Genomic DNA, 13,111 nt, shown 5'->3' with positions numbered 1-13,111 from the left:
TGAACTCATTCTGAACTTTTTTTATTTTTAGAATTTTTTAGTATTAACTGATTATTTATAACTAAGTACTACCTGTAATAAGATAATATCACTGAAAATTTTTTAAAACTTACTACTTTATTTGAACATATTTATATTAAGAAATATACTTATTAACAAACTTTATTACTTAAGCTATATTTTATTATCCAATTAATTAACCTTAAAATATTCAAAATTTGCACATAACTCTGTCTTGTAATTAAGAACTAAATATATTTTTGTTTACAAAATATCTAACTAACTGGAGAACACAACGTTTAACATCAATTAAAAATTAACAGAGTTTTGACTTAAAATACTTAAGCAATATATTAACTTGTTTAATAGGAAATTTGTTGTTTAGTCCAGTGTTCTTTACGGTAATTAATATTTGTGCACACCAAAATAGAATAAAAAAAACTTGTGCAACTTAAGCTTAAATCTCCCCAAAAAGATAATAACTATTTTAAAACTTTACTCGTGATAACTAATGTAAGTTTCGAAAAGAATGAACAAAGAAAAACTAAAAAATTTATAAAAATCATGTATGGAATATCTAAATTGTTATTTAGTATACTAAACAAACCTTAACAATTTTAGCAGGGTACCAGCGTCTATTTTGAATACTTCTTACTTCAAGTGGATATCCAACTTTAAATTCAACATCATACAATGGTATATCCTCTAAAAGTTTATTTTTAGTATAATGAATGATGTTCAAGAATAAATTAACTCATGTGCGATAAGTGATCATTTTTTTAAGTCTTAGAATATAACTTTTAGTTAAGACCATGAAAACAACTAATAAGCTAAAAGTTGGTTTTTAAAAATTTTCTTCAGAATTACAAATTTTATTGCAAAGCTTAGTTTTAAATTTAAGTGTTTTTAGTGTAAACTATCCACTTATAATTTACTTTTCGTTTTATGCATGTCAAATTAATAAGTTTGCTTAGTAAACATAATTATAAAAAACACTTATACTAAGTCTACTATATACACAATACCAGTCTCTTTTTTCTCGAAAAACTTATTACTAAAAATAGAAATTGATTAAAATTTAGCGTACTTAGCTTTGAGGATTTTGAAATTTTGAGAAAAAAAAAATTTGAGCTTAACAAAACTATATATATACAACAACACTAATTTAAATTACATATGTTTTTTAAATTATTAATAACCGTTTCTGATTTTACGTGCATCTCTTAGATGCCAACTAGTTTCACCTTTGGAATTAGCAGTTTCATCTGATAAATTACTCATTAAACTTGTATCTAATGCTGGTGATTCATTTACGGACAACGATAAACTCTCATCGGGTTTCGCTTGTTTTCGTTGTTTTTTGTTAGGTGTTATAAACATTTCTTCTACACTAGTGGGTTTACAAACTGTTTCTAATTTATTTTTTAAACTAGTTTTATCTTTTGGGAAATGTTTCTCAAGTGTATTATTGACTGTTTTTTGTTCTTCCTTATCTAGATTAGCATTATTACTTGCAGTAGTATTTTCCTTCACCGTTGATTTTTCCTGATGCTTGGACCTCTTTCTTTTTTTGGTCTATTAATTTAGTTGTTAAAATATTTCTGTTCAGTTTTAATGTTTAGTAAAAGTTTAAATTTGTTTGTAAATTTTTTTTGCTAACTAAATAAAATGATAGCTGACTAACTTTATAATTTTCTGATTAACTTTTATATTAATAAAAGCTGTTAATAAAACTAAAAAAACAGCAAACTTATTTATGTTTATCGATTTACTAAAAAATACCTTTTTCTGTTTGGTTTCAGAAATTTCTGCTTTATCTAAAACACTTTCAGGTGGAGATACATGAAGACTAGATGCAATGTGCGCGGACGGTGACGGCAGCTCAACAGCATATTCTTGTTTTATAACTTTATTTTTGTCTTTAGTACGTATTAATTTCAACTTAATTGGCTCATTATTTATTGCTAGTTTAAGTTTCAACTTCCCAGTAGAAGTACTATTATAACTTGTTGATAGTGATTTTTCATTGTATGGTGAGCAGAAAGAATCACTTTCATTTGATTCTTCAGTATTTACAACTATTTTATCAAAAGTAGTATCAATTTTTTTGGAAGGTTTTGGTGGTTTTATTTTCTGATTTTTTGCCTTGATTTTAATCTGAACTTTCTTTTTAGACGTCTTCGGAAGGCTTGTTAATACACCTTTTGGGCTTTGAGCATCTAAAATTTAATGCTTTATTAACAGCTTTTTTTCAGTTAAACAAAATTTTAATTCACACAAAAAAAACTAACCAAGAGGTAACTATGATGACAAATATAAGATTTTGCTATTTGTTCTTAAATTATGATTAATTAAAACTTAAGTGTTATAATAGTTTGACATTCTTAAGGTCATACTTTGAGTTGACAATAATCAAAGAATCGTGGAAAAATACTGAATTTAGAAATAGTAGAAAACCTGGAATATAAAGGAGTTTGATACTTTTTGAAAAATCTATTGCTTTGAATAAAAGTATGGAAAAATCAAGCAATATTTGACTTAAATATCTATTGTATTATTACTGTTGTTAATTAAATTTTACTTATAATAGTAGACTGATAATTTAAGTACTTTAGTGAATTTATAAATAAACATTTAGTATATAACAAATATATAATCTGTCTTCCAAAAATTTATTTGTTAAATTGAAATATTTGTTTACAAAATGGTATCATCTTTGTTTTGACTTATATTTTTACATAAAATAATATAAATTAATAGTAATTTGATCAAATATATAATGCTTAAGTAAAATATGTATGTTATTTTAATACCAAATTTAAATAATACATAATATTATTTAAAAATGGGGATTGATGTCAACATATTAAGTAACTAATAAGTTGCAGCTCTTACAATAAGTTATTAAGTAAATTTTGATGAATTGACACAGTTATTTCTTAAGAACTTAAAATTTGGAATCAGTTTTAATTGATTTAATAGCGACAATACATCAATTGACTTTACTTAAATTAAATACAGAAGTAAATATCATACACAAAAAACTAAATGTCTTTTCTCAGAATTATAAAAACAAGTTAAGTAATTTAAGGAAAATAAACAAAACCTTAAAAAACTGTTGACTTGGGAAACATTTCTGTGGAAAATTATTTTTTTATAGTTTTTACTTATCAAAATTATATATGTTATATCAGTGCCAAGGCTTGGAAACAATATTATAATATTCTTGTGAAAACCTAAATTAAAAAAAGTAATTGTCACTAATTTTTAAACACATTTAAATAATCGCCCTCTTTAGTTAGATTATACCCCATTACAAGCTAATTACCCGATTACTTTTTTTGTCCCTTATTAGTTATTGCCTCTGATAGCAAAGTCGCTTACAAATGGACAACATTACCTTTGTTTTAGGAAACCCTGTAGTAGATCAAAACTTTAGTAATGCTGAGATCTTTTTATGTTTATCGTTTTAAATTTAAAAGCAAGATTGCAATACTGTTTTTTAGTCTTTTAAATGCTTTTTCTGAAATTAAGTACGTTTTTATAATATAAACATTTTCGAGGCAATAAACTTTAAGTTTCCTTCTTTTAAATTAATTTTTTAAATTACATTCAACCGTTTTTAGCTATTGCTCAGTTTAGTATTGCTCAGCATACACTAACTGCTTAATTTTATTGCTATAACCTAATCTGTACTTTTTAACTGACACTTCTATCTTTTTATAATTTAATAAATTTTACCGCACGACCAACAACAGTATTCATAACAACCTACGACCTGTTTCATTATAAGGACTCATCAGGCAGGCAAAGTTGGAAGAAACCTCTGTTGAGGTCAAAGCAAGCGGGCAGAAGAACATAAGAACTGAAGCAACCGTTTGTAGGTAAAGTTGGAAAATTGACGAAGCTAACTAATTTAAACTAAATTTGTGAGGGAAAATAAATTTTGGAGAATCTTAACTTTTTACTACTATTTATTTTTAGATGAAATTCATTGTATTTTTTTTTTGTATTTCATTTTATTCAATAAATTGTTAAATAGGATTATACATATAACTTATATTCTATACAATTCAGTTTTGCTAATCTTTGAGGCAAAAAAGCCAACCTGAGTGATCAAAAACTAGCCTGAGCTTTATCAAGCTAGCCTGAGTCAGCCTGAGTTACGACAAACTGCAAAAATAAAATTTATGTATGCAACAAACTGAAAATAAAATGTTAATCAATGTTGAAAATCTAAAAATTACAAAATGATAACATAAGGACTTAATTAACAGAATTTTTGAGTATAAAAAGCGCAAAATTTCTAAACTAGCTCGAAATTTAGAAAAAAATCCAAACTAGCCGAGTCAAAAAAATACTTGAGTTTCCTTTTTATATCATAAAAGTCTGACTCACTTTAAGTAGCCTGAGTGTGTGGCAATCTCGACAATACCAGTACTAACTGTTTTTAAAAGGGAATTGTAGTTAAGGGCATAGGGGGGGGGTAAACACCCTTTTTTTGGTTTTTGATCTTATTTTATATAGTTTTTACTAAGCTACAAAATACTTTTCACAGATTCAAAAAACTCAAAATAGTTTTTGAGATATAGCCGGTCAAAGTTGGAGCCAACAATAGGAACCTTATGGGAGGCGCAAACTAAAACGGCAAAAGTAGACTATTTCACTAAAAATCTATCTTCTCCTACGTTTTTTGAGATAACTACCTTAAACTTTCAGGAAATGTTCCTTGATATATTTAAAAAAATCTGACGGAAGGAATTTTCAAAATTTTCAAAATAAAAATTTTATAAAAAAAATTTACAAAAAAAAACAGTTTTTTTTATTTTTTTTAAATTCTGTGGCGACAAAATTTTATAAATACTGCAAGGAACATTCCCTGGAAATTTGAGGTAGTTATCTCAAAAAACGCAGGAGGAGATAGATTTTTAGTGATTTCTAGTTATTAGCCGTTTTAGTTTGCGCCTCCCATAAGGATCCTATTGTTGCCTCCGACTTTGACCGGCTATATCTCAAAATTATTTTGAATTTTTTAAATCTGTAAAAAGCATCTTGTAGCTTAGTAAAAACTATATAAAATAAGATCAAAAACCAAAAAAGGGTGTTTATCCCCCCCCCATGCCCTTAAACATATATAAGTTCAGTACTGCTTAATATAATATTAAATAAAAAATAACTTATAGTATACCTCTTTTCCTTTTGAGATTTTTTTTTTCTTCCATTCTAGCTGTTAAAGTGGTATCTTCTTTATTTATAGCTTTTTGAAGATGCTGAAAAAAATCAAAGCATAAAAACTGCACTGTTTTTCGTATGTTTTATTGAATTAGAAAGAGAATCATTTCATTTCAAATAATAATAAGAATAAGAATAAAAGGCCCACTATCAGCCGAGATCGGATATGTGCAATTGAGCATAGAGAATAAAAATTAATAATAATAATAAATTCTAAGCTTAGTGATGTAATAAATAAAACAAACATATAATAAATAAGAATATGAACAATGTAAGATAAATACAGTTCATTCTGCTTCTTATTTCTTCATCTGCTTCGCTTTCTTAAAGTACTATTTTTACCTTTCTTTCAGTCTTATGTGTACAGTAGATCTCCATGATATTTCTCTTGTAACTGACTTACAGAGATTATCAGAACAGTGGTAGATCGTTTAGACCTAAACCCACATTGAGACTCAAGATATACTCAGGGTTTCCAAATATTTTTGGCAAATTTTTTCCAGGTTTTTAAAATTTTTTCCAGGTTTTTTTAAAGTACACATTTTTGGGTATATTTTTAGTTTAAAGTTAAGTTTTAGGTAAGAAACTGTGTTAAGTAGTATAACAACTTTAAAAAATCACTGTAAAGCTACTTTAAATGTGTTTTTTGATAAATAAAATTTTTAATGATGACAAAAATTTTCATCAATATGATAAATTTTTGAGTCCAGTTGAAATTTTACTACTTTACATGTTACAATTGTTAAAAGTTCTAGGTATTTCGAGATTTTAAAGGGATTTTTGTTCAAACTTCCAAGTTTTCTAGTTTTTTTTTTGGTCAAAATTTCTCAAATTCCTGGTTATTCCAGGATTTTAGGCTGACCAGGTATAATTTACTCAAAATATTTTGAATGTAATGAACTGGTTTACACCTATTCTTTATTCATTACTGGTTTACTTAAAAATTGTAAAATACCTAAAAGCAAGCATTTCGACATATCTATCCGACTAATACAAAACCGTTTGATTATGTCCTGGTCATAAATATTATATCCTCATATTTTGTATATAAAAATGTGTATTTTATTTACTTCTAACTCTTATGTAACATTACTTAATATATTAAAGTATTCACAGTGTTGTAAGACTCAACATTTTTATATCTAGCTTGTTTTTATAAGTCTATTTAAAATAAATCTTGTACCCAGTAGTAATGGTCCATGTAAAACAGAACTATTTTAAATATTACCACAGATGTTTTTGTGTCAAAACTTTATTCCCACTAACGGCGTTTCACTGCTCTCAAAAAAATTTAAGAACATATCTGTTTTTAAATTTATTTGAGAGCAGTGAAACACCATTAGTCGGAATAAAGCTTTGACACAAAAACATCTGTGGTATATATTCCAATAAGCTTAGCTTATCAGGATCTTAAGGATTTAATGCCTTTTAACGTAACATCTTATTTTAAATATTATATATTTATACTAATATCAATTTTTTTTTTAGTATTACTCATTAGAAACTTATTTATTACGTAATATATACACTATCTATAAAAAACTCAACAATGATTTTGCAAAAAAAAATTAATTTATGGACATAGGGGGGATAAACACCTTTTTTTGGTTTTTGATCTTATTTTATATAATTTTTACTAAGCTACAAGATGCGTATAGAATAAATTGAAAGCTTGAAAAAGATTGCTTTTAAACTGCAGAATAAGATATATTTTTAACAAATAACCTTGTTTTGCTTTTTTTATTTGGAACCAATTTAACTTAAACATGTTGAGGTTATTTTAAGTCTCTAAAACTAATTTAAATATTATTAACCAGTAAAAAGCAACGCAAGCTGAGTTAAATATCCTTAAATCAAGATAAACTTGTGAAAAATGACTAACACTCAACTTTATCTATGGCGGGTGCATGACAATTCCAATTCGGACAATTCAAATTCTGACAATTCAAATTCTAAAAAAAAATTGAAAGGGCTACAACTAAAAAAGTTATATATATTTGTCAAATATGAAAAATACATTTGTAGGTTTTATTAATATCTACAAGCCATTTTTTTTAAGTTTGCAGAAGATTAAATATTTTTTGAGATATGGCATTAATTAAGTAAAAACATAGTTTGTTATAGTAATTTTAAAACATCTTAATAAATATTTAAAATTTTGCAAAAAAGAAAAAGTGGCTTGTAGATAATAATAGGACCTACATATGTATTTTCTATTTTTTCCAAATATATATTACTTATTGAGTCTTTTAAATATTTTTTTAAGAATTTAAATTGTCAGAATTTGAGTTGTCCGAATTTAAATTGTCATGTAACCATGTATGGCATAAAATCTGTTCTTAGAACATTTTGAATTTATATGTATATCAAGGCCATAGGGGTACATCACTTTATTTTTTAATTAGTTAGTTAGTTATTCTTCACGGAACGAAAAAAAATATTTGAGATATTGCAGTTGTGTAAAAATTCACTAATATAAAGGAAAGGAAGAGAAATTTTTCATTGCCGAATTTCTCAGAAATTTAAAAATTTACCTAAAATATATTTTCACCTTCATTTTTTATCAGTTTACTTCGAATTTTCAGAGAATGTTCTTAACATAAATAAAAAAATCCTATTGTAACAATTTGAAAAAAATAAAAGATTTAGATTTTTGTAACAAAGACAAAAAAATAAATTTTTAATGAAAAAAATCAAAATTTTTGTAAATCACACTAATGCAAAAACTTTTTTTAAAAGCTTTAGTTTTTCACTTCAAGTGCTCAAAAGTTGCCACTCGTTTTTTTATTTTTTTCCAGTTTTCCAAATTTCTTCCAGGTTTTAAAAAGTACACATTTTTGGGTCAATTTTTAGTTTAAAGCTAAGTTTAAGATAAGAAACTGTGTTAAATAGTATAAAAACATTGAAAAGATAGTGTAGAGCTATTTTAAGTATGCTTAAAAAAAAATTGATGATGACCAAATTTTTTTATTTATATGATAGTTATTTTGAGTCAAATCGAAATTTTACTACTGAACTTGTGAAAATTGTTAAAATTACAGGTTTTTCCAGGTTTCCAGGTATAGTGGCAATTCTGAGTGTTATTTGATTTTCTATCCTTTGAAAAAAAGTAATATACACTTTAAATATTAACAGAACTACAATTAATAAAAAAACTACAAACATTTTATTTTTTAAGCATTACTAATAACCAACTAATTTCTTAATGTTTAATTTCGAAAAAAATAGCAAATTTTTTTAAGCAGTAAATAATTAAAACTCTGCTCCAACTTATGTTGTTTTTTATCTTTTTTACTTAATATTATAAGAAGTTTTTGAAGGACAAAAATTAAAAACAGTTGGATCTACTAATTACAAAAACTGTACCACTTTTAGATTTTATAAAAGATTAAAGGTTACCTTTAGAAATGCTGCTTTATACTTTTTTAATTCATTATCCTTCATAGGCTTTTTATCGTCCTTTTTGACTTTATGTTGCAAAGCTTCTGACAGCTTTTTATTTTGTTTGTGACGGCTTACAAATTCTGTGATCCTAAAATTATATACTTTGTTTAAAGAAATTTATAGACATATAAACAAATAAAGTATTTATATAGGTAAAACATCAATATTGTTAGTAAATATAACTTAAGTGTATATTATTAATAACTAAAGCTATTGAGTTTCGGTAGTGCATTTAGTATAAAATGCTTAGACACACTTTAACTGTGTATTTTATCATAAGTAAAAAAAACAACACTAAATTTTGAACTATAATTAAATAATCTTACTTAACAAGTTATATTAAAGTTGTTACATTTTATATATACATTAAGTTGTTTTAGTGAATATCATTACCATTACAATAATACTTTATTTTAGCAAGTTGGTTAGCCAAAACTGTATAATTAATGTTTTTTTTTGAGTTATAAATAGTGTACATTAAGGTGCATCTGTTGCCCCAATCCTCCAGTTTCGAGATGAAAATTTTTAGGAAACCCCCATGTAAATTGTATGGGATTTAAGAATTTGACCAATAAGTTTTTGGTTCGAAATTTTTTTTCATGTAGCAATTATCACAAACACATTCTACGTGTTTTAAAAAGATTTGAAGAAAGTTTTATTGAGGCATTTTTTGATTTTATTTAACTTTTTATTATTTCTTTTAACTTTAAATTTTTTTGAGAAAATCAATAAGTGCCACCATAAAACTTTCCTCAAATCGTCTTAAAACGTGTAAAATGTGTTGTTGTAACAACTGCTACTTGTAGAAACTTTTCAAATCAAAAACTTAAAGATCGAATTTTTAAGGTTCCATACAACTTACATAGTAATGGTTGTTTTAAAAAAATGTCAAAAGCGCAATTATAGTATAAGATAAAGAGCAATTTTTTTTTTTGTTTTTTGTGTGATTCCCCAGGCAGAAAACAATTTTCATTGCGCTAGTCAAAAAATTACATTTCTAAGGGGAACAGGTTCACCCTAGAGTACATACAATGAAATACAAAGACAATAAACATTAATATAAAGAAAATACCAAGTTACTAGTTTTAATGCTTTTATTGTATAATTTATTTTCAGCTGCTCTATATACCCAGAGGTTCAAAAAAAGTTCAAAGAAAAAACTCCAAATTACTTTAAAAATTTAAAGTTTAAGTAGTTATTTAAACATAATAGGTTCAAATAAAGGAATTTGATAGGTTTTTACTGTAAATAAATAACAAGAAAAGGATTAATTAATTTCAAGTCAATTTCCTCCAACAGTTTTCAGAAAAAAAAATTCTTTATTTTTTAACTTAATTAACTATCAATTCAACTTAAGAAATAGTTTTAAAGTGATAGTTGATTTCAAAACTTTTTTTATTTAATTAATACTTAGTTTTTGTAATTTTTACTAATTATAACACTTTATTTTTTAACTACTCAAAGACTTTGTAAAAACTTCACTCAATTTTTCTGAAATATGTTGATGATTAATATTTTTTTTTTTAATATTTTACAAAAAAAGCTCTCTTCAGAAGTATATAAAAATACTATGCAGAAATTATTACAGCTCTAAAATAAATATTCTTGACAAAAATTAAACACATACAAAAGCTTATTCGGTACTTATAAATAGACTTTTAAAAGTTCAGTTGTTGAAAATAATACCAAAATTTTAAAAATACAGCTTAGACAAATAATAAACATAGATAAAACTTTTGCACAGAATGAGCTCAAGTCCAATTGTATCTTCTTAAACGAGCTTTATAAAATCTACTAAACACTAAAAAAAATTTACTCTCATACTTAAATTAAACTTTTTACATCATTAGACAATTTTATTGGTGTGTTCATGTAATTTAAATGAAAACTTAAATCTTCAAAGTTTGTTTACTATTAGGTATATCTAATTTTAATTGCCCATTTATCAAACTTGTTACAAAATTAATTCTATTTCATTCGTCTAGTGTCACTACATTATCTATTTTATATATAAGTATTACCGCAGTTCTTGACCAAAAATCTAACAAACTTAATTGATCTAACTAATAAAACTAAGTCTTTGAAACAGTTGTTATGAGTTAATCAAGAACTAACCAAGCTAGATTTATCTCTTTAGATAAAGATGCTCTTGGCAATGAAGATTTATAGTCAAGTAAAAGTTCTCTAAACTGGCGAGTGGTAATAAATTTGTTTTTAGAAGCTTGTTCAATCAGAAAAACAACCATATTTTCTTCTTCCTCCTCAGTAAAAATTTGATGGTTCACCATCTGAATACATAAAAAATAATACTTAAATCACATCCAGAATCAACTAAATCACTTTAGCTAGTTATTATTTAAGAAAACATTTATAACATACACTTTAGTTTGTTTTTATGTTAAAATTATACTTATGTCACAAATTTTTATTTATCCTGAATGTTTATAAAAAAAATTGTTTTGTTTTTTGAATAAAATATTTTTAAGCAAACAGATTGTCCATCAAGCTATTAAAAAAGGGCACATATCTTTAATGAGTGTTGTCAATTTTTCTGAATACAATAGATGTGTTAGAAAAAATTGAAAAAAAAAACACATAAGTAAAACTAGCAAGTAAAGTTAATACCTTATTTTAGATTAATTAAATATAAAATTGACTTAGCTAATAGTTTGTCTTTAAATGGAAACTACAGGTTATTTTAAAACTAATGGTATCAAACTTAAGTTAAATATATGACAAAACCAATTTAAAATTAATAAACAATAAAACTTAGAAAATTAAAAACATTTGTATCTTACCTTATTTATAATTTTAAGGAGTGAAATTAGTAGTTCAAATGTTACTTTAACTAAAATCTAGAAAAAAAAAATTTTAGTAGTATTTTTTTCTACAACTGATAATAAAGTTTATAAAGATAATAAACAATTCAATACTGGGAAACTAAAAAACTTCAGTTACAACACACTGTTACATTCAGATTATTAAAACACCTGATTTAAATGTAACCAACTTATGGATGGTATTTTTAACAATTAGAATTTAAAAACAAAAAATTTTAAAAACACTTTTTTTAATTCATGTAATTAATATTTGTTCTGTCTTTTTTTATAGGATTTATCAACACTTTCTTTTATATAAATGATTGCCAAAAAAATATGAATAAAAATCCAGATTAGGGTAAGAAAAGTCTAGGCAAAATAATTTGACTTAATTCTATATGCTAGAAGGTTCATAACTATTTAGTACATAGTTTTATCTCAATTTATTGTTATTACTTTTTGTTGGCAGACTTGAGAATTTCTATTAAACTAACATGACAAATAATTTTTCGTAAGAAATTATTTATTTAAACCACAACTTGCCAGGTGTGAAAAGAACTTTTTTTCTACTTATCTTCTGTGCACAAATTTTTTTGACACAGTGGTAATCAAGCTAATCAAAATATGTGCACCCCAAATTGGAAAATATAAAATATGTACACCTCAATTTGCTCTTCATCAAGTGTTAGTTTCAAAATTAGCCTAAACAACACTTAAACCCTTTATTTTTTTTAATTTTGTAGTAGTTTTCATGCACCCCAAAAGTTTCATACACTTTAAATATATTTCATGCACACTTTGGTAATCACTGACTTAAGTTACTAATAATTTCAATTTTTCACTTACTTTTAATAGCAGTTAGTTACAGGTTTGCTATTTTTTAAGGCAAAAAAACCAGCTTGAATAACCAAAAATTTGACTGAGTTACAACAGCAAGCCTGAGTTATGTAAAATGTTGAAAAAAAATAACAAATGAGCAAAAATTGTAACATACGCATTTATAAAATTACATTTTAAGAAAAATAAATAAAATAAAGCTTTTAAAAAAACCAGCCAAACTTGTACAAAAAAAAAGATTATACAACGCCTAGGTTATAAAAAAGCCAGAATTAGCCTAAGGTTTTTTATTATTTTAAACTAAGCTGAGTTATCTAAAGTGTGGCAACCCTGTTATTGGTTGATACTTTTGTACTTCCTGCATCATACATTTCAGAGTTACATTTACAAAACAAGTATGATTTAAAACTTTTTTTTAACATATGTCGCTAACCGGGTCTACTTATACACTTTTATTGGCCTGGTTTACAACGCAACGTGCCCTCTCTATTACTCGAGACTGTTGAATTTATACTCGCTTGAGAAAAAAGAAGAAAATAAAAAAGAGACAATTAACGCGTAAGCGGTACACATATCATAAAGTTTATTGTATCTATTGTGACACAGTTAAAAGTTAAAAAGACAAGACAATAACAAGTTAAAATTTACTTTGTGGTAATAGAATAGTTAATAGCCACCTATTGACACTTTCAAAAAAAGATGGTACAACCATATTAGCCACTTTAAAAACTACAAAGTGAACGGCACAGAAATATCAAAGTATAATCTAGAAGCTTAAA

At 25.3% G+C, this 13,111-nt stretch overlaps 1 protein-coding gene across 1 annotated transcript in view; it reads right to left on the bottom strand.

Moving 5' to 3' along the window:
• LOC145849621 (uncharacterized) overlaps window positions 1–11,527 on the bottom strand; it is a 39,939-nt gene extending 28,412 nt beyond the window's left edge. The window contains exons 1-7 of the mRNA XM_082954597.1: window positions 11,475–11,527; window positions 10,792–10,964; window positions 8,632–8,764; window positions 5,189–5,270; window positions 1,783–2,219; window positions 1,200–1,575; window positions 608–705 (exon numbers count right to left, since the gene is read on the bottom strand). Of these exons, the coding sequence (XP_082810723.1) occupies window positions 608–705; window positions 1,200–1,575; window positions 1,783–2,219; window positions 5,189–5,270; window positions 8,632–8,764; window positions 10,792–10,964 (1,299 nt within the window). The 5' untranslated portion in view covers window positions 11,475–11,527. The remainder of the gene's footprint in view (window positions 1–607; window positions 706–1,199; window positions 1,576–1,782; window positions 2,220–5,188; window positions 5,271–8,631; window positions 8,765–10,791; window positions 10,965–11,474) is intronic.
• Between the last annotated feature and the right edge of the window lie 1,584 nt (window positions 11,528–13,111).

The sequence above is a fragment of the Thalia democratica genome, chromosome 2, assembly GCF_965202585.1.
Source record: "Thalia democratica chromosome 2, ktThaDemo2.hap1.1, whole genome shotgun sequence".
In the NCBI taxonomy this organism is placed as follows: domain Eukaryota; kingdom Metazoa; phylum Chordata; class Thaliacea; order Salpida; family Salpidae; genus Thalia; species Thalia democratica.
Note: the sequence above shows the minus strand (reverse complement) of the source record. Positions and strands in the feature narration are given on the sequence as shown.